The sequence below is a fragment of the Lathyrus oleraceus genome, chromosome 7 (assembly GCF_024323335.1).
Source record: "Lathyrus oleraceus cultivar Zhongwan6 chromosome 7, CAAS_Psat_ZW6_1.0, whole genome shotgun sequence".
Lineage (NCBI taxonomy): Eukaryota > Viridiplantae > Streptophyta > Magnoliopsida > Fabales > Fabaceae > Lathyrus > Lathyrus oleraceus.
In genome coordinates this window covers 152,568,667-152,591,776 of record NC_066585.1, presented here as the reverse complement: position 1 = coordinate 152,591,776, position 23,110 = coordinate 152,568,667, and the positions used below count along the sequence as shown (strand labels likewise).

The 23,110-nt window shown below is 34.0% G+C and overlaps 1 protein-coding gene across 2 annotated transcripts; it reads right to left on the bottom strand.

Annotated features, from left to right (window-relative positions):
- Positions 1–12,691: 12,691 nt before the first annotated feature.
- On the bottom strand, positions 12,692–17,249 carry LOC127108302 (homeobox-leucine zipper protein HDG8). Of its 2 annotated transcripts, none has more exons than XM_051045764.1 (9): positions 17,044–17,249; positions 16,107–16,176; positions 15,902–15,976; positions 14,642–15,811; positions 14,283–14,384; positions 13,993–14,202; positions 13,416–13,850; positions 13,225–13,314; positions 12,692–13,095 (listed from the first exon to the last, which is right to left on the bottom strand). In XM_051045764.1, the coding sequence occupies exons 1-9, from the start codon at positions 17,181–17,183 to the stop codon at positions 12,721–12,723; spliced, it is 2,667 nt and encodes an 888-aa protein (XP_050901721.1). In that variant the 5' UTR covers positions 17,184–17,249; the 3' UTR covers positions 12,692–12,720. The 2 variants fall into 2 exon arrangements, with proteins under 2 accessions (XP_050901721.1, XP_050901722.1); XM_051045765.1 differs by having other exon boundaries at positions 14,110–14,202.
- Between the last annotated feature and the right edge of the window lie 5,861 nt (positions 17,250–23,110).

The following is a 23,110-nucleotide window of genomic DNA, read 5'->3' as shown; positions in this document are numbered from 1 at the left end:
CTGGACCCATGGCTCCAGCCACAAGTGTAAAATGCTGAATTTTAGGGTTTTTAGCTCGTTTTCACTCCTTTTCTCAATCGGGGCTCTGATTAGGCGGAAAACCTGAAAACAAAGAGAAACATAGTAATAACATAACAAAATGATAATAAAACAACTAGAATGCATGCGAAATCGGAGTCGAAAATACGGTGAATTTCAGTGTCATCACAAGCTCCTCTGACTAAGTTTTATTGAAGTTGTCCCCCACTGTTCTGATGGTGTGCTGTTCTGGATGTTCTGATGGTGGTTCTTTTGGCAGTCATGTTTTGATGCCTTCATGTATTTTTTTTCTGGGTTCTTTTTTATTTCTCTAGATTTCTTATATCAGCTTGTTAAGCTGTGTATGTTTGTGGTTCTGTAACACCTAACAATATGTTTTAACATTCTATGTGACATTCTGTTTGACTAATAGATATTTATTTTGTCTCATTGGTCTCTTTGGTCTCTTTTGGCTAAAAAGGGGGAGAAGTAGCTAAAGGAGTTGTAGCTAAAATAGCTATAAACAGATCACAGAAGTAGCTATGCTATGAACAGATGAAGGATATTTGTTGGAGATGATCTATTTGTTACAGGTGATGTTGAAGGAGATGTTCGTGTTGAGCAGACTGAGGGGGAGAAGAAGCACAAGTAAGTGTGTGTTTAATATGTGTTTACTAGTTTCTATTTTAGCTAGTAATGTGTGTTTTAATAATTCTGCTGCTAAACTGCTGATGTGATTATACTCTTGTGAACAAATGGTATGATGTATGTTTTAGCCAAAATTTGCCAAAGGGGGAGTTTGTTGGTTTTATGTGTTGGCAGAAATTTTGGTAAAACTTAGAGTGTTCACAAGTTGTCACAAGGGTTGTCTTGATATAAGATAACATGTACCTGTAGGGTGTTTAAAATGTGGATATGGAGGATTTTATTGAGATGTCAGACCCGATGTCATGACATATGTATACAGAACATTCAGTTTGAATGTTATGTATTGTGTGATTGCGTTTTTTATGCTGATCTATGTGTGATTGATGGAATGATTGAACGCGCGTTCAATCAGTAATTAAAACCAGATTGACTTATTTTCCAACAAGATATAATCAGTTGTCATGAGAAGATATGAATGGAAAATAGTTTTAGGGTTTTGTGATGTCCAAGCCCAGCCAAACACTTCTATAAAAAGGGCATGGAATACCTGGTTTTAACACACAAGAAATAAAGAACAAAATATTGAGAGAAAATAAGGGTTTTAGTCTTGTGTGGTCATGTGTATTGTGAGCCATTCATTCATCCATAGATGACTGAATTTGACTGACTTTTGAGTTGTAATTTGTCCACTATAAGCTTTGAAGCATGAGTGTATGTTTACTTGGTTGAAGCTTTTAAGCAAGATCAAGTATATGTTCTTTAAGAGTGTCTTCTTTTCATTGTAATATTTGTTTTTACATCATTGCTGTGATTGAGGGGAAGTGATTAGGGTCTCATATCTAAGAGTTCTTAGATAGAAGTCACATGAGTAGAGATTAGCTGAAAAGACTGTAACTTGAAGTTGTTTACTGAGAGTCTTTGAACTAATTCTGTTTAGTGGATTTCCTTCCTGGCTTGGTAGCCCCCAGACGTAGGTGAGTTTGCACCGAACTGGGTTAACAATTGCTTGTACTACTTGTATTACTGTTCTTTATCTTTTATCCTGTTTATATTTTTCAGATATTAGTGTCGTGACATTACCTTTGACATCTCATATTTATACCATAATTTCAAGCAAGATCAAGTATGTGTCCTTGAAGAGTCTCTTCTTTCTTTGTAATATTTACTTTTATATCACGACTATGATTGAGGGGGTGAGTAGGGTCTCGTATCTAAGAGTTCTTAGATAGAAGTCACACGGGTATAGATTAGGTGAAAAGACTGTAACTTGAAGTTGCTTACTGAGAGTCTTTAAACTAATTCTGTTTAGTGGATTTCCTTCCTGGCTTGGTAGCCCCTAGACGTAGGTGAGTTTGCACCGAACTGGGTTAACAATTGCTTGTGTCACTTGTATTACTGTTCTTTATCTTTTATCCTGTTTGTATTGTTCAGATATTAGTGTCGTGACATTAGCTTCGACATCTCATATCTGATACCAGAATTTCAAGCAAGATCAAGTATGTGTCCTTGAAGAGTGTCTTATTTATTTGTAATATTTGCTTTTATATCACGATTGTGATTGAGGGGGTGAGTAGGGTCTTGTATCTAGGGGTTCTTAGATAGAAGTCACACGGGTATAGATTAGGTGAAAAGACTGTAACTTGAAGTTGTTTACTGAGAGTCTTTGAACTAATTCTGTTTAGTGGAGTTCCTTCCTGGCTTGGTAGCCCCCAGACGTAGGTGAGTTTGCACCGAACTGGGTTAATAATTGCTTGAGTCGCTTGTTCAATTGTTTCTTTATTTTTATCCTGTTTATATTTTAGTTGTTGTTCAGATATTAGTGTCGCGACATTACCTTCGACATCTCATATATGATACTAGAAAGGGCTCCCTAGGAGTACCTAGGACACTTTGGGTGCTAACACTTTCCCTCTGTGTAACCAACCCCCTTACCTGTAATCTCTGGCATTTTATTAGTTTTGATTTGAAAACTTCTTATTTTGGGGTTTTGTTCATACTTTTCCCTTTTCCCTTGGAAACAATAAAAGTGCGGTGGCGACTCTGATTTTATTGATGTCTAGCTTATCCATAGTTTGATGGTCATGAGTCTACCGCTACAAAAGGGATGTAACATTATGTGTTTGCAAGGGTTTATGGTAGTTTTGGTAGAGGTGCAGGTGGTAGTCGGAGGTGCAGGTGGTTTTGTGGTGGTCTTTTGCTTGTGGCTTGGTGGTTTCTGGTGGTTGCCAGCTGAAGCGAATAACAACGATGAAGGCGATATGGTTCACCAGTTTGGAAACAATGAAGAATGGTTGAAGGTTCTTAGGATGCATTTTTTTAACGAAGAAGGAGGGATTTTCAGCTCTTTTCTTCTTTTTATTTATGCACTCTAACGTCTCAGTGAGAGAGACGGTGTGATGAAGAGCATGGAAGAGTAAAACATGATTTATAATGTAGTTTATGAGATGTGTTATTAGGTTATGGAAGAAGGTAACATGAAGGTTGTGGTTCAACATGATTGAAAGAAATGGAGCATGAAAATATTATGATGGAAGAGATGAACATGGATGGTAGAATGTAGCAAGCTTTTTCTATATTTTTTTATGTTGGTGAATGTATCATGTAAGATTCAGTAAGACAGGTATGGTTGATTTGGCCATGGTTATGTATGTCCACGGTTGGTAGATGGTGGTGTATGTTATTGGTGATGTTGTTTTGATGAAGGGAGAAATAAGGAGAATAAAGCTTTTTGTTTTATTTTTATTTTTATTGAGAGAGAATGATGTTGGATATGAATAATGAGAGGGGAAGTGTACTGATATTATTTTAGTATCGCAGGAAGATCTGTAAATTTAGAGAGGTTGTATTCTTGAGGGGGTCCCTTTTACGAAAATGGAGAGAGAGTATTGTATATCTCCAGTTGCCATGCCTATCACACCCTTCAGTGGTCCTCAAACTTGAAAATCAAAATCTACAACTGTCAGGTGGTGTGGGGACCGTATTTATTGTAAATTTTTGCTCCTTTATCAAACACATAAGTGACACTTGGCACGCATTAGTTGGAGGGTTTTGGGTCATCAAATTACAAAATATACTAGGGTTACCACTTTACATTTTCCGAATGTGCCCTCGGAGTATTATTTTGTGTAAAGACAAAATTTGAAAATAATTAAGTCAAAAGAAATTCATATCATTTTAAATAGTCAAGATAAAAATCAAAATAAAACATATACAAATCTATTTAAATATTTCAAACATTTTGACAAAAAAAACAAAAATAAAAGGATTCAAAAATGAATAAAAATCAAGCATAAAATTGCTCAAAAAAATTAACTGAATGCACCAAAATAATCAGTGCAAAATAAACTTCTCGGAAATATACATATTTTGATCAAATTTTGAAGTAAAAAATGACAGGTTAAAAGGCTCAGACTGATCAAAATGTGACTGAAAAAGTAGTCGAAAAAATTAAACAAGCACACCAGGTTAAACTACGCGAAACATAAATTAATAAAATTGATGTCTACAAGCTTGATTTAAAAAAATTTCTCCTGTTGGTTTCACATACTTTTGAGGATCAGTTTGACCGGTCTGTCTGTAAATCCAGAAGAAAAAAAAACGACTGACATTCTAGGCATTATGTGGCATGAAATGCATGTTATGATATGCAGAGGTGCAATAGCTATGATGTATGTATTGATTCGGCGATTCAGGGCCAAAATTGAGGCGTGACACCGACCATACAAAAGGTGCGCAATAAAGTCATGCCACGTGTAAAGGAAGCGAACACACCCAACATTGACTTCACTTCATCTTCTTCCTCGCCATTTTTTCTTGAAAAACTACCATTGTCATCAGAAAAAACTTCTTCATCTAAGGCATCCAACATACCCATAGCCAAATTATCATCATCCATGGGATTTGAGCGTATTAGTGGTGAAAAGGAGCTACACTGACACGATATAGGTACTTCTTCAACTGCCCAAATCGAGTAAAAATTAGATCCAACCTTAACCTTAACTTCCACGTCTATTAGAGGTACAAGCTCTACCAACATAAAAATTATTACTCGAACTAGAACTTTTATCACCCTTAATGAATTTTCCAAATAATACCCCAACCTTGAAGAAGACATCTTCACCCCAAATATGAAGTGAAATTCCTCTACACATGAGCCACATATCCTTCCTAGAAACTTTAAAAGAAAGAGACCAAGGAACAAGAGACACAAAGAAAGAGTTCCAAGCCACCATCTCATTAGCACAAAAATCCTCTAATAAACCTTCAAGAAAAGAACTTAAGAGAGTATATTCCCCCACAAAGAAGAGAGTTTGATCAAAGGGAACCCTAGAATATTAAGTTTCTCAAAATAGAAGACAATTTAACTTGGAATTCAACACCTCCACTAAGCACTTGGAGAAAGAAGAAATATTTCCTTCATCCAAATCAACTTCAAGCTATTTGTAACGCCCCAAGAAGGAGGATGTACAAGTTTTAATTCTTTAGGTTTCAAAGATTTGGGGCTACCTAAGGAAACTATGTCTTTAAAGGTGCTTCCATTAAAATAACCTCAATGTCCAAACACCCCTGCACGGTTTGAAGCTTGTTAGCCAAACTCAGAATAGGAACAGGAAAAAAACTTGATTGCATTTTGGTTCCTTGCAAATTTATCATGGCTATGTCTTAACTTGAAGGGTCTCATCCACACATCATCTAGAACTTGTTGAAGCTTATAAAAATTCTTGACCTCATAAGATCTAACAAACTCAAAGCATTCTCCATATTTTGAACATTTAGATAGAATAAACACCTATTTAACTAAGCCAAAACAATCGAAACACTTGCGTAATGAACTTATTAAAAAAAATTCAGGAATATTAGAGACATATGGAAAGATGTTATCTCTTCAAAAGGGACACCTTTCATTGAGTTACTCATCAAAGCAAGATAAAAGAAAAGGTTAGCAATACAACCACTAGAACAACAAAAAAAACAAGCAATGCAAAATGCAGCAAAGTGATTTAGTCTTAGGTGTACCCTACATATTCATATGCCACAAAAATCCAACTAAAGTGATTTTTGGGAGGCCATTTCCTTTTTGTCATTTCTTTTATTATACAATTTCTTTTTTCTCTTCTAGTTTTATAAAGAGAAAAAACATTAGAAATTATTGACCTCAAAATGGTCCTATTAAGAAGAAAAGTTGTTTAATAAAATCCTTTACCATTTATTTATTTATATTTACGAGAGTAAAGTTGTTTAATAAATCACATACCAATTATTGAATTTTTTTTTAAATATCCAAAAATTTAAAAAAAAATTCAAAAATAAACATTTTTTAAAAAAAATTACAAAATTGGGCAATTTTTGCCCTAATTTTGTACATAGGCGCCACCCAAAATTGGGCATGTTATTTTCTCGCCTTTGAAACCCCCAATGGAGATGAAGTTTTGGAACATCCGTTCGTTGGACCAACTAAAAAGGTCCTTGATGTCTTGGTTAGAGGGAGATTACCAACCTGGTGAAGTCATCAGAAGGATTCAGAGGCTTAGAACAAGGTTCTCATTTGAAACTGGAGAAACGATACGTTGGTGGGTTGAAGTTGAAAGCGACATTGATTGCATCCAAATGATGCATGGATCAGACGACATAGTGTTAACTGTTGTAATTTCTTAGATTTTAATGGTTGTTTGTCATGTTGTTGTTGTATTTGTTATTGTTCTAGTACTTGTTCTTGTTTTAGTACTTGTTTTTGTTCCAGTATTTGTTTTTGTTTTAGTAATTGGTGTTGTAATGTTAGATGTTTGTGTTTGTTGTTCAAGTGTCATCTTCTATTTGGAATAAAAAGTAAACTTTAATGATAAATAGCATTGGTACACAGATTTATGAATATGAAAACTAAGTTGTGGAACTAGATCCACGATATGGACATTTGTTCTTATTATGCCCTAGTTGTCTACATATGCTACACTTCCTTTGCATTTTCTCTGCGACGTCCATTTCAGTTCTAATGCGCCTGCTATTTGGACGACCACTTTTATTCCGCCGCATTGATTCGTTGTGCCAAACAATTTCCCCGTCATACTCTGGCCAATACGCCTCCAATGCTACCACTGGAAAGGGATTGTCGTATACATTGAGCAATGTTGCAACTTTGTAGAGGGGAGACACTAGCGATAATGCATCGAAGTGGCTGTGTGAACACGCTGCAATGACATGGGAACAAGACCACAGTCGCACCAACGGTCTGGTATTAGGACCTTATACTCTTGTTTGGGCAGCCCTTGGTTGTGGTCAATTGTTTCCTTGACACTAAAAGTGTGGCCATGGCGGTCGAATTCCGTAACCCGATGGCTGCTGGCTTTGGCAGATTCCTGCCTCATAAACTTCATGCAGGCATCACTATATACCTGACTCGTCTGTAACACTTCATGCCAGCGCCTGCCTCTTGTTACGAACAACGTTGCCATCCGAAAATAGGTCGCACTCACCAATGCGGTTACCGGGAGGTTACGTATGCCCTTAAAGACGCCATTCATTGATTCCACCAGATTTGTTGTCATGTGGCCCCACCTCACCCCATCGTCGTATGATCTAGTCCACTTCGCTCTGTCGATATTATCGATCCACCTCCCTGCATTAGAATTTGCCAACACTATTTCCCGGCGGTAGTATTGGAATCCAGGTTGGTTTAAGGCATACCCTGCGTTTATTAAATGTTGCTTCAAGAAGTTATCCTTGAACTCCCGCATAAAATTTTGAGCAATATGCCTAATGCAGTAGACATGGGTAGACGGGGGGTCATGCCAACCATTTGCTGGATTATTGTATTCACTGTCTATAGAAGCGTGCCTGTCAGAAATAACACAGATGCCAGTTTGTGGAGTCACGTGCGTTCGGAGATTCTTAAGGAAGAAACTCCAAGTAGCAGCCATTTCTCCTTCTACCAATGCAAAGGCTATTGGGAAAATATTAGAATTTCCATCTTGTGCGACCGCCATCAGTAACGATCCTTTGTATTTCCCATACAGCCAAGTTCCATCGACTTGAACAAGTGGTTTGCAGAATGTAAAACCGATGATGCAGGGACGGAATGCCCAGAAAAGTCTATGGAATATTCCATTACCTTCTAGACGAGTTCCGTCAGGGGATTGTGCCGGCAAGGTCTCCATTATAGAAACCGTCCCAGGTGAATACAATCGTAGTGCAGCCAGGTAGCGTGGTAGTTGTTTGTATGACTCCTCCCAGTTACCGTATACCAGTTCAATTGCCTTGGTTTTTGCTAACCAAGCCTTTATGTATGACGGTGTATATTTGAAAACAGCCACGCAATGGGAGATAATTGTTTTGACCTTCAGTGACGGGTCAGCCTCAACTAGAGGTAATATGGAATGGCAGATCATATCATGGCTAAGTTTGCGATGATCATGTGCCATGTTGGTGTTGACGCAAATGTGAGCTTGAGAAATGGGAGATAATTGTTTTGACCTTCAGTGAAGGTTTTGTGAAGGTTTTGTGATGATATTGTGAAGGTTTTGTGAAGGTTTTGTGATGATATTGTGAAGGTTTTGTGAAGATTGCTGTGAAGATATTGTGAATACCTTTGTGAAAATGTGTGTGAATATTTATACTGCAAGATTCCGACACATCTTTGCATGCATGTCTTCAACCAAGCCTTCCCCAAGAGAAACGCATGCAAAACTTGGACACGTGTAAAGCATGCAAGAACTTGCAGGCAACGTGGAGCTGCATGCATGTAATAATTTTGCCACGTGTACTGCCTATCCATCAAATGTATTCTCCACATAGTCTGAACTTAGTCTCAGCTTTAGCGTTGCTTCCACCAAAAACTTAAACTTCTTGAACTTTCAATACTGAATATCACACTTCCAATACTAAACTACCTCTTTTTTCCATTATGTGTTCAAACAACCTGATTAATTATTTTAAATAATATTCCCACGCATGCCTGATTATTTAAAACAACCTCTTTTATTCAATTTTATTTAAGCTTAATTATTTATTTTAAACAACCTGATTATTTATTTTCATTATTTATTTTATTCAATTATTTATTTTAAACAACCTATTCTGCAAGATTCCCACGCATGCCTTACACTTGTCACATTTTTGCATCATCAGATTCCACCAAGTCTTCCCCAAGACAAGACAACTCCCACCTAGTCTGCACCAATGCATGCCAACACTACCACCTAGCCTGCACCTATTCTGCAAGATTCTCACGCATGCCTTACACTTGTCACATTTTTGCATCATCAGATTCCACCAAGTCTTCCCCAAGACAAGACAACTCCCACCTAGTCTGCACCAATGCATGCCAACACTACCACCTAGTCTGCACCTATTCTGCAAGATTCCCACGCATGCCTTACACTTGTCACATTTTTGCATCATCAGATTCCACCAAGTCTTCCCCAAGACAAGACAACTCCCACCTAGTCTCCACCAATGCATGCCAACACTACCACCTAGTCTGCACCTATTCTGCAAGATTCCAACGCATGCCTTACACTTGTCACATTTTTGCATCATCAGATTCCACCAAGTCTTCCCCAAGACAAGACAACTCCCACCTAGTCTGCACCAATGCATGCCAACACTACCACGCATGCCTTACACTTGTCACATTTTTGCATATTCAGTCTACTTGAAAACGAGTATAAATAGAGGGTCATTCTTGCAAGTTTTCATCAACCACTAACACTTTTATTCAGAGAACTCCGGCGAAACTTCTCATCCACCAAGCTTCGTTCTACATTGCAGTCATGTCTCTTCTTACCATGGTCCAAGAACACAGAGGCACTAGGGCAAACATTGCCTCATTCGTAAGTTTTTCTTGAACATTGCCTCTTTCGTATGTTTGTAACTAGTTTTTTAAAAGTCCAATCTAATGATTGTTTATATTGTTTGTTTTTAAAGGATCCCAAGAAATTTCGTCAACGTTCACACCCAATGCCTTATCCAGACCCATGGTGCGTACCTTACATAGAGCGTGCGGGTTTCGGTCATGTTATGCATGTCGTAAATGCCACAATTGATGTCAAATTCATTTTGGCTCTGTGTGAACGTTGGAGACCTGAGACACACACTTTTCACCTACCAACTGGTGAATGTACCGTCACATTAGAGGACGTGTACATGCTTTTGGGTCTTAGAAGAGATGGTAAGCCTGTCACCGGAAATGTTCAACAGCCTAACCAAATATGTGTTCAAATGTTGGGGGTAGATCTGGTCGAGGGTGAGGGGTCTGCCAAAGCAAGGGGTCAGGGTATTAAATTATCTAGCCTACAATTGTACCACGACTCCATAACTTTGACTGAGGAATCCTCCGAACAAGAAAAAGTCATAAAAACCCGGGTTTACATTATGCTATTGTTTGGGAACTTGCTATTTCCCGAAGGGACGGGAAATAGCATAAACTTTATGTACCTGAGTTTGCTCGGGGACATTGATAGAATAAGCACATATAGTTGGGGTTCTGCAGTATTAGCATTCCTATATAGCTCTTTGTGTAAAAATGCACAAAATGAGCACTGTACATTTTCTGGATGTGCTTTTTTGCTCCAAACATGGGGGTGGTGGAGATTGCCGAGGCTAGCCCCAGAAAATCCTAATGTCTACTCCTTCCCCTACGCAACTAGGTAAATTTATGATGTTATTTCATTTTGTATATTTATTCTATAAATATTTGTAAATAATATTATTTATCTTTTTTTGTTTAGGTTCATTACAACCGGACTGGATTACAGTCTTACCCCCAAAAATAAAATTATATTTTATCGTCAACTCTTGGATCGTCTCCGAGCACAAGATGTATTACCACTAAATCACTCAGCTTCTAACTGATTTATTAATATCATGCATTCTCGATAAATAACATATTTACTTTTTTCTTTGCAGTTTATTTGGAGGCCATATTTGGGATTGGAACATCAACCCAACCCCGAAGATACAGCTGTTTGGACAGCAAAAACGGCCATAATGCGGTTCACCACTGTGGAGATGCACCAAAGTGACCGTGTCAAGCTTCAATTCGGAATGCATCAAGAAATCCCAGGCCCCCCAATGTCTATGGAACCTTGGCATCTAAAAAAAGTCAGCCACCAGTGGTATGCCCAAAATTGGAAGGAATTTGCTAAGGAGTTTCGTAAAATGTGGAAAGACCGTGCCCACTATGTTCTACAATTTCCGGTGGCGCCCAACGAAATGAAGCCGACAAGGGAATATGTGGATTGGTATAGAGAAAATACAAATCCAGAAATGATTGTGTCTGACCCGTTCTATTTGGACGATCCCCGGATGCAACAACCATATTTCCAACAACAACAACCACCACAGTATTCCCAACAACAACAACCACCACCTTATTACCAACAACAACCACCACCACCATTTTACCAACAACAACCACCACCACCTTATTACCAACAACAACCACCACCACCATATTACCAACAACAACCACCACAACACATGTCCACCCCCCAACCAAATCAACAATACATACCACAAACTCAACCCCAATACCATGAAGACTACCAACAACAAACTCAACATTCCCACCACCATCAACAGTCCCAACACCTACCACAATATCAATCCCCCCACTTCCACCAATCCCAACACTTCCATCACGACAATGTCCCGAGCTCTTCCAGTCCTCCACCTAGCCCCGACACGGGTATACAAGAGGACTACCAACAGGACTACTACACACCACAACAAACATTGTACTTTGGCCAACCCGATTCAACCCTAAACTACCAAAGACCACAATTCGAGGGCGCACCCAGCAGTAGTCAGTTTGTCCCACCGAGACAAAGCTTTGAGGGCGCAGAGGGGACCCGTCTTTCCTACAGCACTGAAGGGACTTCGACCCAACCACAACGGCAAACGGCAAGGGGACGCGTTAGGGCAAGGGGTGGTAATAGGGAAGCACCACCACCACGTGAACCGTCTAGGCGAGTAATTAGACCTCCCCCGTGCGGATCGTACCAGGGACCGCATCATATGTGATTAATCATATCTTTGTAATATTTGTCTTATCTATTATTTAAATAAAAGTATTTTCTGTTTATTATCTTTATATCTTTATCTTTATCTTTAAAGATATTGTCTATCATATCTTATATATATATATATATATATATATATATATATATATATATATATATATATATATATATATATATATATATATATATATATATATATATATATATATATATATATATATATATATATATATATATATATATATATATATTAATTTACATGTGTATAAATATTTATTTACACGTATATAAATTAATTTTTTTTCCAAAAATTTACAAATAATATTAATTACTTATAAATTAAATTAATATATATATATATATATTATATATATATATATATATATATATATATATATATATATATAAATTAATATATATATAAATTAATATATATATATATATATATATATATATATATATATATATATATATATATATCTTGTAAATAATTTTATTTATATATATGTGTTAATATAAATTAATATAATAAATAAAAAATATAAATTTATAAATTAAAAAAAAAAAAAACATATAAAAAAAAAATAAAAAATGGAATGGGTGTAGGCGCCACTCCTAGTGGCGACTTGCCCTACCCATTAAGGGTAGGCGCCAACTAGGGTGGCGCCTAGGTGTTAATTTTGGCCAAAAATGGTCATTTGTGTAATTATTTTGAAAAATGGTGTATTTTTGAATTTTTTTTTAAATTTTTGGATATTTAAAAAAAAAAATTCCCAATTATTTGTAATTTACTTCGAGATACTTGTTTTGGAAAACTAATTTACTTTTTTATTTATTTTGCAATAAGTATTTCCAAATTTTAGTCATTGAAATGCATATTTCCAAATCAAAGTATGATCACACTCATCAATATACTTGAAACATAATTGTTTTCTAATCAAAGCATTAACAATAACTGCAAAATCTTTAAGCAAATGTTACCAAAATCTAAATCAATCTTGAGCACCCAAATAACAATTCGAGTTACACGATGAAAATACTAATAATCACTACAATTCAAAGCATCTCTGATTTTGTTCACTGCCGAGTTAACAAACTTATTTATTTTCTTTAACACGTTTAAGTCAGGACTATTCATTTTTGAATCTTTACCGATCAGCATCTGATAAGTTAAAGTCACGATTGAACCTTCATACCATTCACCAATTACTTTCCCTATATTTTGATCGGAAAGTCGTCCATCCCCTGATATGGTTAAACCAGATGGAAGAAGAGGCAACATGGAACAATCTTCTCCTCTTATCGCACAATTCATTGTGTTTGTATCGATCGGACAATAAACCAAACCAGATTCCATAGAATGTGTATAACACTCTTGCAGAATCCTCATATCTTCATCTTTCACGTTCAAAGTCTACCTCACATGAAGAGATGAAAAAGATACATAGTTAAATTTACTTCAACAAAATATTAATTGCAAACTATGATAATTAATTCTATTAATAATTTATTGACCTTCACGAGACTCTTAATTCGCAAGTACCTTGATAATTGAAGTGAAGTTTCCCGGATTGGTTCCGTTTGTTATCCGATGAATTTCTTCGGTAGGATAACCTTCGCATAGAACATCCCACTGCAAGATTAATAAAAAGATTAAAATTAATCATCAAACAGTTATACTATAGACTAATTCAAGTTTATATTATTATAAATATACTAATTATAATAGTTAACCTGAAATCTTCTACTACTATCTTTGAAGAAATCAAAGACATGATCTGGAGAGCATGATAGCCAAAAGGTGAGAGAAGCAGTGAGGATGACTCCATTTTCAGTTCCTGGATCGGTACATTTTCGAACACAAACCCTAACTCCATCAGAATCCATTGTATTCAGCTTTGGAAAATCTGTGTTTGATGCCATGTCCAATGCTTCATAAAATATTTTTAGCATTCGTTCAGCAAGCTTCATTACAATCCTTTTCGCTCTTGTGGTGATGTCAGTGCTAGATGTATTTGGAACTAAAGAGGTTGAAATTCTCTGACACATTCTTTCCATTGTTAAAACCCATCTTTCAGCTCTATATCCATTGTTTCCACAAACTGGTTTTTCGAAGAAAGTGTCGGTTGTCCGCTTATCGTCCACTTGTATATGTTCCACCCAAGTTACCTATATATAATAAACCAAATTTAAAACATAAGTAAACTAACATACAATTTTACATTACTAATAATGGATTTGAATTTCTACAACAACTGCATCAGCTGCACTGGTGCAACTGTTGTAGAGGTTTTTTCGGACGGTTACTAACCCTGCATGAGTCATTTGTAAGTTTTTGAATCATGCATCCAGATGGAAACTTCCAAACATTTTGAATACATGCATCGAATATGGAACGAATTGACAGTGATGATACATCAGCTATTACCCATATGTCTTTGTCAATTTGTTTACAACAACGAAGGAACGAGGTGTGTCGAGTTGGAACCAATGGAGAAAGAATGTGCATTTTTGCATGCATCTGTAAGAAATAGAGTTTGAATTATCACAAATTGTTTCAAAGAAACTATATAACAAAAAAAGGTGTTTAGGAAAATATACCAATTGCATAGCTCCATCCCGACTTTCTGGCAAACCGTGTTCAAATACTTGTATTGTACATGCGGTTTTAACAATAGTAGGGAAAAGAGCAATCCATTTTTTCTAAAAATATTAGAGTAATGCAGTTATATATATATTTAACATTTATATTTGATATATGTAAATAGCCTTAACAATATTAAAGATATAGCATTAAAAAATGTTACAAAAAAAGAAGAGGTTTTTAGATCCTTGTAGCGACTGAACTACATTATATAGTTGTTTCATCTACATGAGTTATTTCTTAGATGTAACGGCTAAAGGATGTTGTGAAGTCGCTACAAATGATCTAAAGCAATAAGAGTTATAAAAGTGCTAACCGAATCAAGGAACATGTCAACCAATTGTGCACCAGCCATGCTGACAACTAGTGATTCCTTCGAGGCCTCAATACGCGCATCAGGTCCATTTAAGACGCTGATCTTTTTATAAAAGTTGTCATAGGTTTCACGTTGAAGAATGAACTTGCCAGTCTTTGTCGAACTAAACCAGAACGGTTCATTCAGTTTTATCATCCTTGTTAACTCCTCCAAAGCATTATAAGCAGTCTCTGTGATCACTTTCTTCTCAGATTCCATAGCCATGCCTATTGGGTGAGGCAAACAACCACCAAAAACTGCAATATCAAATGCACTGACATCTTTATCAGAGGCAATAGGAACAACATCCTCATAATTGGTAGCAATGTGATTAGCAGAAGCAAGATTAGGATCACGAACAATATCCTCATCAACGGTAGCAATGCAATTACCAAAAGAAAGATTTGGATCACGGACAATATCCTCATCAACGATAGCAATGCGATGATTACCAGAAGCAATATTAGGATCAGAAAGAACATCCTTATCAATGGTAGAAACATGATTACCAGAAGCAGGATTAGGATCTGGAACAACATCCTTATCAATGACAGCAACATGATTACCTGAAGCCGAATTAAGAACATGGACAACATCCTTATCAACTGTAGAAACATGATTACCAGAAGTCAGATTAGGATCAGGAACAAGACCACGAATAGAAGTATCACGAAGAACATGATCTAAACTAGGAACATCTTCTGAGAACAACCAATTCGAAACAACATCATCTTCATAAAGATATGTATCACTGTAAGCTGAAACATTTTGTTTATGTGCAGTAGTAGTAGTAGTAATAACACGTAAATTTTGACCATCGGATGAATTTACAACATGAGTAGTTTCATCATCTTGAACAGTTTTTTCAGCTGCATGAGTAAGAGATGTCCCAGTTTGTTGAGATTCACGAGTCACATCAAAATAATTTTGATCATAATCGATATCAATATCAATATGACTTTCAACACGATGATTATTTTTATAGCATGATGCCAGGTGTGGAACAACAGTGAAAATTTTTGTTGCAGGAATCATCATTTCATTGTTTACGTTTCTCGAATTTTCTTGTGAGAACATTGTATTTTTTCTCTTTCCTCTTCCTCTTCCACTAACATTAGTTACTCTCTCCTGCTGAAAAATATTTCATAAATCAATATTGTCAATATCAATTATTTTATACTTCTGTTTATAAATAACACAATAATATATATATATATATACCTCTTGACGTAACACCTCATTTTGTTGCTGCGAATTTCGAATAGTTTGTTGTATCGCTTCAGCTGGGATAAGTTCCTGTCAATTAGATGTTCAAGTTAATATATTTATTTATTTTTAAATAAATAATTAATTATATATATATATATATATATATATATATATATATATATATATATATATATATATATATATATATATATATTACCTTGATTTGGTTTGGTTTTCTTTGAAACATATGCTTGAATTGTTCAGGATGCGGACATTGGTGGCGTATTCTTCGTTTTAAAAATAAAAGATTCAATTAGTTTATTTACAAAAATAAAAAAATATAATCAATTTATGTATATTAAATTTAAATAACTTACTTAATTGACGATGGTTGGATTCCAACCCATGACATCTTATTTATTCAATTTTAAAAAATGACACTTAATAAATTTTAAAAGATAAAACTTTAATAAATACATTTGTGATCACCCTCAAATATATCAAAAGATTTTTTCCACTAGTCAATATAAATTATATCAAGTTTAAAGTAAAAGAACATTTAAAATAAAAATCTATAGTGATTAAATCATGTAGATGTGTCATTTAATAAGTCATATAATTCAGCACACTTTTAACAAAATAAATTATTAAAATCAGCCTTTTAGGGTTTGTTTAGGAAAAAAACATGAAAGCTTGCTCAAAGCTTACAAAGGCATGAAATGGATTTCATATGGTATGTATACATATTGGAAAATAAAACATTAGGAAGAAAAAATAGAGATATTAAAAAGAAATACAAAGAGACTAGAATCAAAATCTTTGGGATTTACATTAGGATATAAGAAGGAAAAAATTGAAACTAAATAAAGTTGATGAAAGTCTTATAGTCAAGTCAAAGTATTCATAACTAAAATAGATCTATATAAATATCTCCTCTTAAAATTTATCTGATGAAAAGTTTAAATCTTATACACTCGATTATAAGATGCAACAATTATAAAAATGGTTAGATCTGATTATTTTTATGGTCGTATATCTTATATCAAATCTCTACAATAAAACATGACATGCGATCTATCCATTCAATTTTAAAAAAAAAATACAAAAAATAAATAAATAATTGTCACGGAGCAAAAGTTGATTATTGAGCTTACCCTTCAAATCTAGCTACTTGGTCTTGATTGTGAGATGATTGGAGATTTTGCTTCTTATTCTTTTGATTTGAAGCTTCTTCATTGTATTCTTCAAAATTGATATTGATAGACCCACCAGGAGGCAGCTTTGAAAAATCCATTCTTTCAAACTTTGAAAGAAAATATATCTGCAAAGCTAACCCTTTTTTGTATTTTTTACTCTTATGATTTTGTATCTGATGAATTTTGATGAATTTTGTGAAGTCCACAATGTTAATTTATAGAGATTTTTTACACATTGAAAATTAAAAATATTTGTGCAGTTGTTTTTTTAATTAATTAATGACATTTTTTGTCAATCAAAAAGCTGTTTGTTAACTGCTGTACTTTAAAAAACATCATTTTATTGTCTATTATGCTTTTTTTTTTTCTTAACAAATGTTTAAAAATTCTCAAAAAATAAATAAAAAGAAGCTTTGTAATTTTATTTCGTTCAAACTTTTAGTAAATGGTATTTAGTTATAATAATTTTTAAATGGTGCAAAATAACTTTTATCAAATAACAATTTGTTTGGCAGACCATCTGTACCAAAAAAATATTTAATTTTATGTACAATAAAAACATGTATCATAATAGAGAATTTCTATGGTACATGTGTCAAATTAACATATTTTCATGTAATTGTTCTTTGAATTAATAATTAAATAAGTTATTATTTAATAAATTATCAATATCCTTTTAAATTTTGTAATAAATATTATTAAAGTGTAAGTAAAAAACAAATCCAAATTTCTTTTCTCCAAAATAACATTAATATATGACTTTTAAAATTTATTATTATTTTCCTCTCTCATTCAATATAATTTATATTTCTTCCGATTTTTATTTATAAGCAAAAGTCTTCTAATTTTTTTGTTTTGAAATATAAGTAAATGTAAATAAATCTATATATATTTAATGCTTTTATTTCAAAAATATCTCTGTATTAATTTTTTAATTTTGTTAGTGGAAGACATTATTGTTTATCTCGCTCATATAAATTAAAAAAATTAAATACACTTAATTATATTTTTTTAATAAACGTGCAATTTGTCTATTTTACTTATAAATAAAATTGGAGGAGTAAGTATTAAGAAAAGTTTTTATGATAAATTTGTCAAAAAGTTTACATATAAGAGACAAATATAATTTACTTTTTCCCTTTTTTTTTTTAAATATAACTATTTTTGTAAGGAAATAATTTAATGCATGTTGAATTTTACAAAAAGTCTTATATTAAGAGACTTAGAAAAAAAGGTTTTTTATTTATTAATTATGTAAAGTTCTAGATTTTTGAATTTGGATTATGATCATCACATGGTTCACCATGGTAGTAACTGATAACCAGTGAACACTAATAAGGTAAAAAGTTATGTAAGGAAAGTCAAAAAATTTGCACAAGAAAAATACCATGTACGCATGAAAAATACCATGTATGTATGAAAAAAACCATCTACACATATATAGTTTAAAAAGTAAGTATAAGTTATACAAATGAAATAAAATTTTAATTTTTTAAAGTAAAATAATTTATGTTAAAATAGATTCATGTAAATTTGAGTTGATTAATAAATTTAATTGTAAAAATTAATTCTAGAATCAAAAACTCTAAATTATAATTTTATACTAAAAGTATTTTATATAAAAAGAATCTTATATTACTTAAAAATCAAGATCAAACATAGTTTATATGTAATACTCATAATATTTTTATTTCAAAAATAATTTTTTTCAAAAGATAAAACTGCGAAAGATTGGCACACTCAAAATATATAATACTTCGTAAAAGTAGTGGAGTGAACATGAAACAACACAATACAAATAAAAAATTAAATATATTATAATCATATATAATGTAACACAAACAAATGGTTGTGATTGATTGACGGTGTAAATTCTTTTTATTTTCAGTACAAAATAATTAATCTCTAAAATCAATTGTACTCTTCTAGAATTAATTTTGACTTCTCCAAAATAAATTCCAAGACAAACTAGTGAAATATCCGCTACACTTAATTGATTTTTTTTAAAATAATGTGTTTATATCTAAAAAATAGAAGTTTTAATTGCAATTTTAGTCCCCCTATTTTATCTTTTTTTAGGTTTTGGTCTCTCCATTTTAAAAACCACGATTTTGGTCTTTTTCTAAGTTCTGGGTTGAATTTTGATCCATTTTTGGGACTAAAATCCAACACAAAAACATAAAATAAGGACTAAAACTGTGGTTTTTAAAATAGGGGGATCAAAACCCAAAAGAAAAGTAAAATAGAGGGATCAAAGTTGCAATTAAGCCAAAGTAGAAATATATTATTGAATAGTTTGGAACTAGAAATGAAAGGTAAGATAGCGAAGATGTGTATTAGTGGGTGGATCTATACTTCAGATACAGTGGAAGGTGGCTAACCAGCAAGGTTAACACTCCAATGCCTAAGTCTCTGAGATAAATTTGAAGTAATATATATGAGTGAGAATGAATTAGAATACCTTAAATGATGCATTTTTACCCTTATATACCGAGAGCGGTTGAAACTACTTGCATACAATGTGGAGTGATGTGCGGAAAACTTGTCAATATGGTAGATTGTACAGTTCATTTATGTATAAATGCATATAATAAGTTATTGGACTACTATATTTTCTTTTTACATGCGTGTGGATTTGGGAAACTCTTACTCTTTTCTTTCATTTGCGATTTCATGCATTGTTGCCACCTTCTCGCACATGCATTTTTCCTCGATCAATTTTAACCACTTATTTCATCGTGTGAGCTCCCAACTTTTCTTCTTAAAGGAGATTCTTATATTCCACTTTCTTTCAATCTTGTTTTCTATATTAGGGTTTGTGAAGAATAATGTCATAGGGTTTAATGGAGGAGATTATTTTTGATTTAGTGGCTTATTTCACGTATATTTTAGCAGGATCACTGAAGTTGGCTTTGAACTTTCCCCATGTTGTTATATGCATTCATAGGTGTGGGAGGACCAAGAGACAATGAACATTGCTTCTACTTTGTTCACGAGGGTGGCCTTGACCATGCTTTCATGGTCGTAGGACCTTCTGAAGATTGGAGACGATTATTCCTAAAGAAGACAAGAGGACATGCATCAAATACAACATGTACATCGTTCCTCTTCATCAATGTTTATTCTCCTTGATAAGTTTCCTCCTTCCCTTCAACGATTTTGAGGTCACCATGTTTAATCATTTATTAATTATTATTTTGCAACAACCTAAGTTTTTCTTCTCTCCTAGGGTTTGTTGATTAAGGTTTTGCTGCTTGTATTTAGTGGTGGGAATAGGATGGACTGAGTTAGGCTTTGCCAAGTCGGAGCCTAGTCTCCTAAAAAAATTCAAAGTCTAAGTCTGGCTTGTAGATTATCATAGGATACTTTTTAGGCCTGAGCCTAGCCTTTTCGAAGGCGTGATTGACCTATTATCCCACTGAAAAGTATATTTAATTTGAATATTTGTAAATAAGCAATTCAACTAATGTTTAAATACACTAACAAATTAAAAAATTAATTAAATTCAATGTTTGTTTGCATTGACTAATTCGAGTTTACCTAATAACATAAGTTTTATGATACTATTTGTTTGAGATAACTTATAAAAACAATTTATGACATTATTCATAAAAAAATTCAGCTTATTCTCATAAGTTCTTCAAAATAACTAAGCTTTATTTTGATTTTTAATTCAAAGTAAAAAATATAATTTAATAATAATAATAAACTTATTCGTATTTATTTAAATAGGTTGGTCTTGCAGGTTTAAAAGGTTTTTTTATGGACAGTGGTCTATCTTTTTTAACTAATTAGGCTCATAAAATAGCCTAGAACTTTGTAGGCTAGGCCGTAGACCCCTGTTAGTTGGTCTGACATATTCACATCCCTACCTGTGTCAGCTAAGCCTATTGTTTATGTTTTTGTTTTTGTCATTTAGTCTTCTCTTAGTTAGATCATTGTGTGTCTCTTATAATCGAGCATTTTTTTTCTAAATTGTCTTTTGCATGCATAAGTCAAAACCTTGTGCCTAAAATCGATGCAAAATGGTTCAATTTAATAAATCCAAAAATCGGATCAAGAAACACGTGAATGTATAATTCTAATTGTACTGGTCAAAAAGTACAGGTGTGCATGTCACCTCTGCAAAGGGAAAGGATGCTCTGAAGCCTTAGTAGGTATATTACATTATATGATGGTTAAGGCTTTCCCATGTCGGTGAGAAGCCACATATGGTGCTTATTTGTGGTGGTTTAGAGGTCCTACTCACGTGACATGAGAGGCACCTAAGGCTTTTTTAGGTATAAGCATGTGTGGGTTGTGATTTATATCGCTTAAGATTTACCCATTCCCCCATTGGGGATAAGTACTTATAAAGGCTTCTTAGGCATATGGCTTGGATAACCCTTAGAGGCGGGAACCATTCCCTCGTCATTATGGGAAGTTGTTGACCATAAAATCTTCAGGGGGTAGTGGTTAACTCCCTCTTATTTGACTAACGACATTACATGTGTCATTAGTGCCAAGGGTGAGCCCTCTGTTCTTGCAAGGATAATTCCTATGAGACACCGCTTATGGGCAAGGGCACCTTTGTTTAGGATACTTACAAATATAACAATATATAGTCCCTTAAGTATGAAGGCTTTGTTAAGGGTGAAATGTTTTCAAGGCGTCTTTCATCCATGGGATAAGCCCATGCCCTTTGGCAAGTCCCTTAGATGACGGGAAGTCCTTCATCTGAAGGTGACTATTCATTTAAAGGGTGAATCCCTCATCTTTAGGCGATTTCCTCAATTGAAGGTGACTATTTATTTAAAGGGAGAGTCCCCCAGTTTTGGGTGAGTCCCTCGATTGAAGGTTATTATTTATTTAAAGGGATACTCCCTTAGCTTTGGGCGAGTCCCTAAACTAAAGGTGACTATCTATATATAAGGCGAGTGCCTCAGCATTGGGCAAGTTTTTGTTCTTACATGAATTCCCCTTATATAATTAGACGGTATATGGATATACTAAACTTCCTTATGATTAGACTCTGAGATGTCAAAACATTAATCACTATTGAGATCTTTAGTGTTCTAGTGAGAAAAAGAGTATGGGCTACATTTAAAATGCACATCATGATGGGGTTCCTGGGAAAATCATTTCATTCTCTTTTGCTTACACACGTCTTCCAGTTGTATAAACTACTTCTTGTATAGACGTCTTCTTCTTCTTCTTCTTCTTCTTCTACTTATCTTTCTTCTTCTACTACTTCTACTTCTTCTCCTCCTCCTCCTCCTCCTCCTCCTCCTCCACGGAGAAAAGAATAGTGAATAGAAGAAGGAGTGGAGAAGAAAACCATTGCGTTTTTGCAACACCGCCTCTGTCTTCTTTTCTTTAGATCCGCCAATTTTTGATTTGGTATATTGCATTTTATTCATTTTTTTCTCATCTCGTGATCTGTTTGTTTTTATGGGTGTGGTTTTTTTTTTCTGTTTCTATTTCAAGATTAAGAAGATGAGTTAAGGAAGAGGAGGAACCCACCTTTATTGTCATCGCTGTCGATATTGATATTGCTTTTGGCACCAATAGTTGTTCATTTGCATTTTAGTAACTCATTCTTATTTATACATGAATTCTACTTTTTATCTCCTCCTCTTGATATGAGTTAGGATGAGGATCACTTTATTATTCATTTATTAAAAAATATTAATATTAAAATTGAGAATATACGTTTTTGTTACTATCTATTAAAACATGTAACATGTTTACTCAATATCTAGTTAGTATTTACTGTGTGGATCATTGAAAGACTGCCCCTTCAGATAATATGTTTAAGTGACCTCTTATAATGTATGTCGTCCTCTCTAACTCCCATGCAATGTTCCATCCATCATTTTCTATAACTCCCATGTAATCATGGAGTTTTTTGTTAACGTCGTAGGTGATTGTTCATGTCGTCTTCTAACACCTTCAAGAGGTCGGGTCCTACATACTCATGTCATCTACCAGAGTTATAATGGGATCGACACCAATTTGTTTATGTAATGTAATAATACTCCTCTTG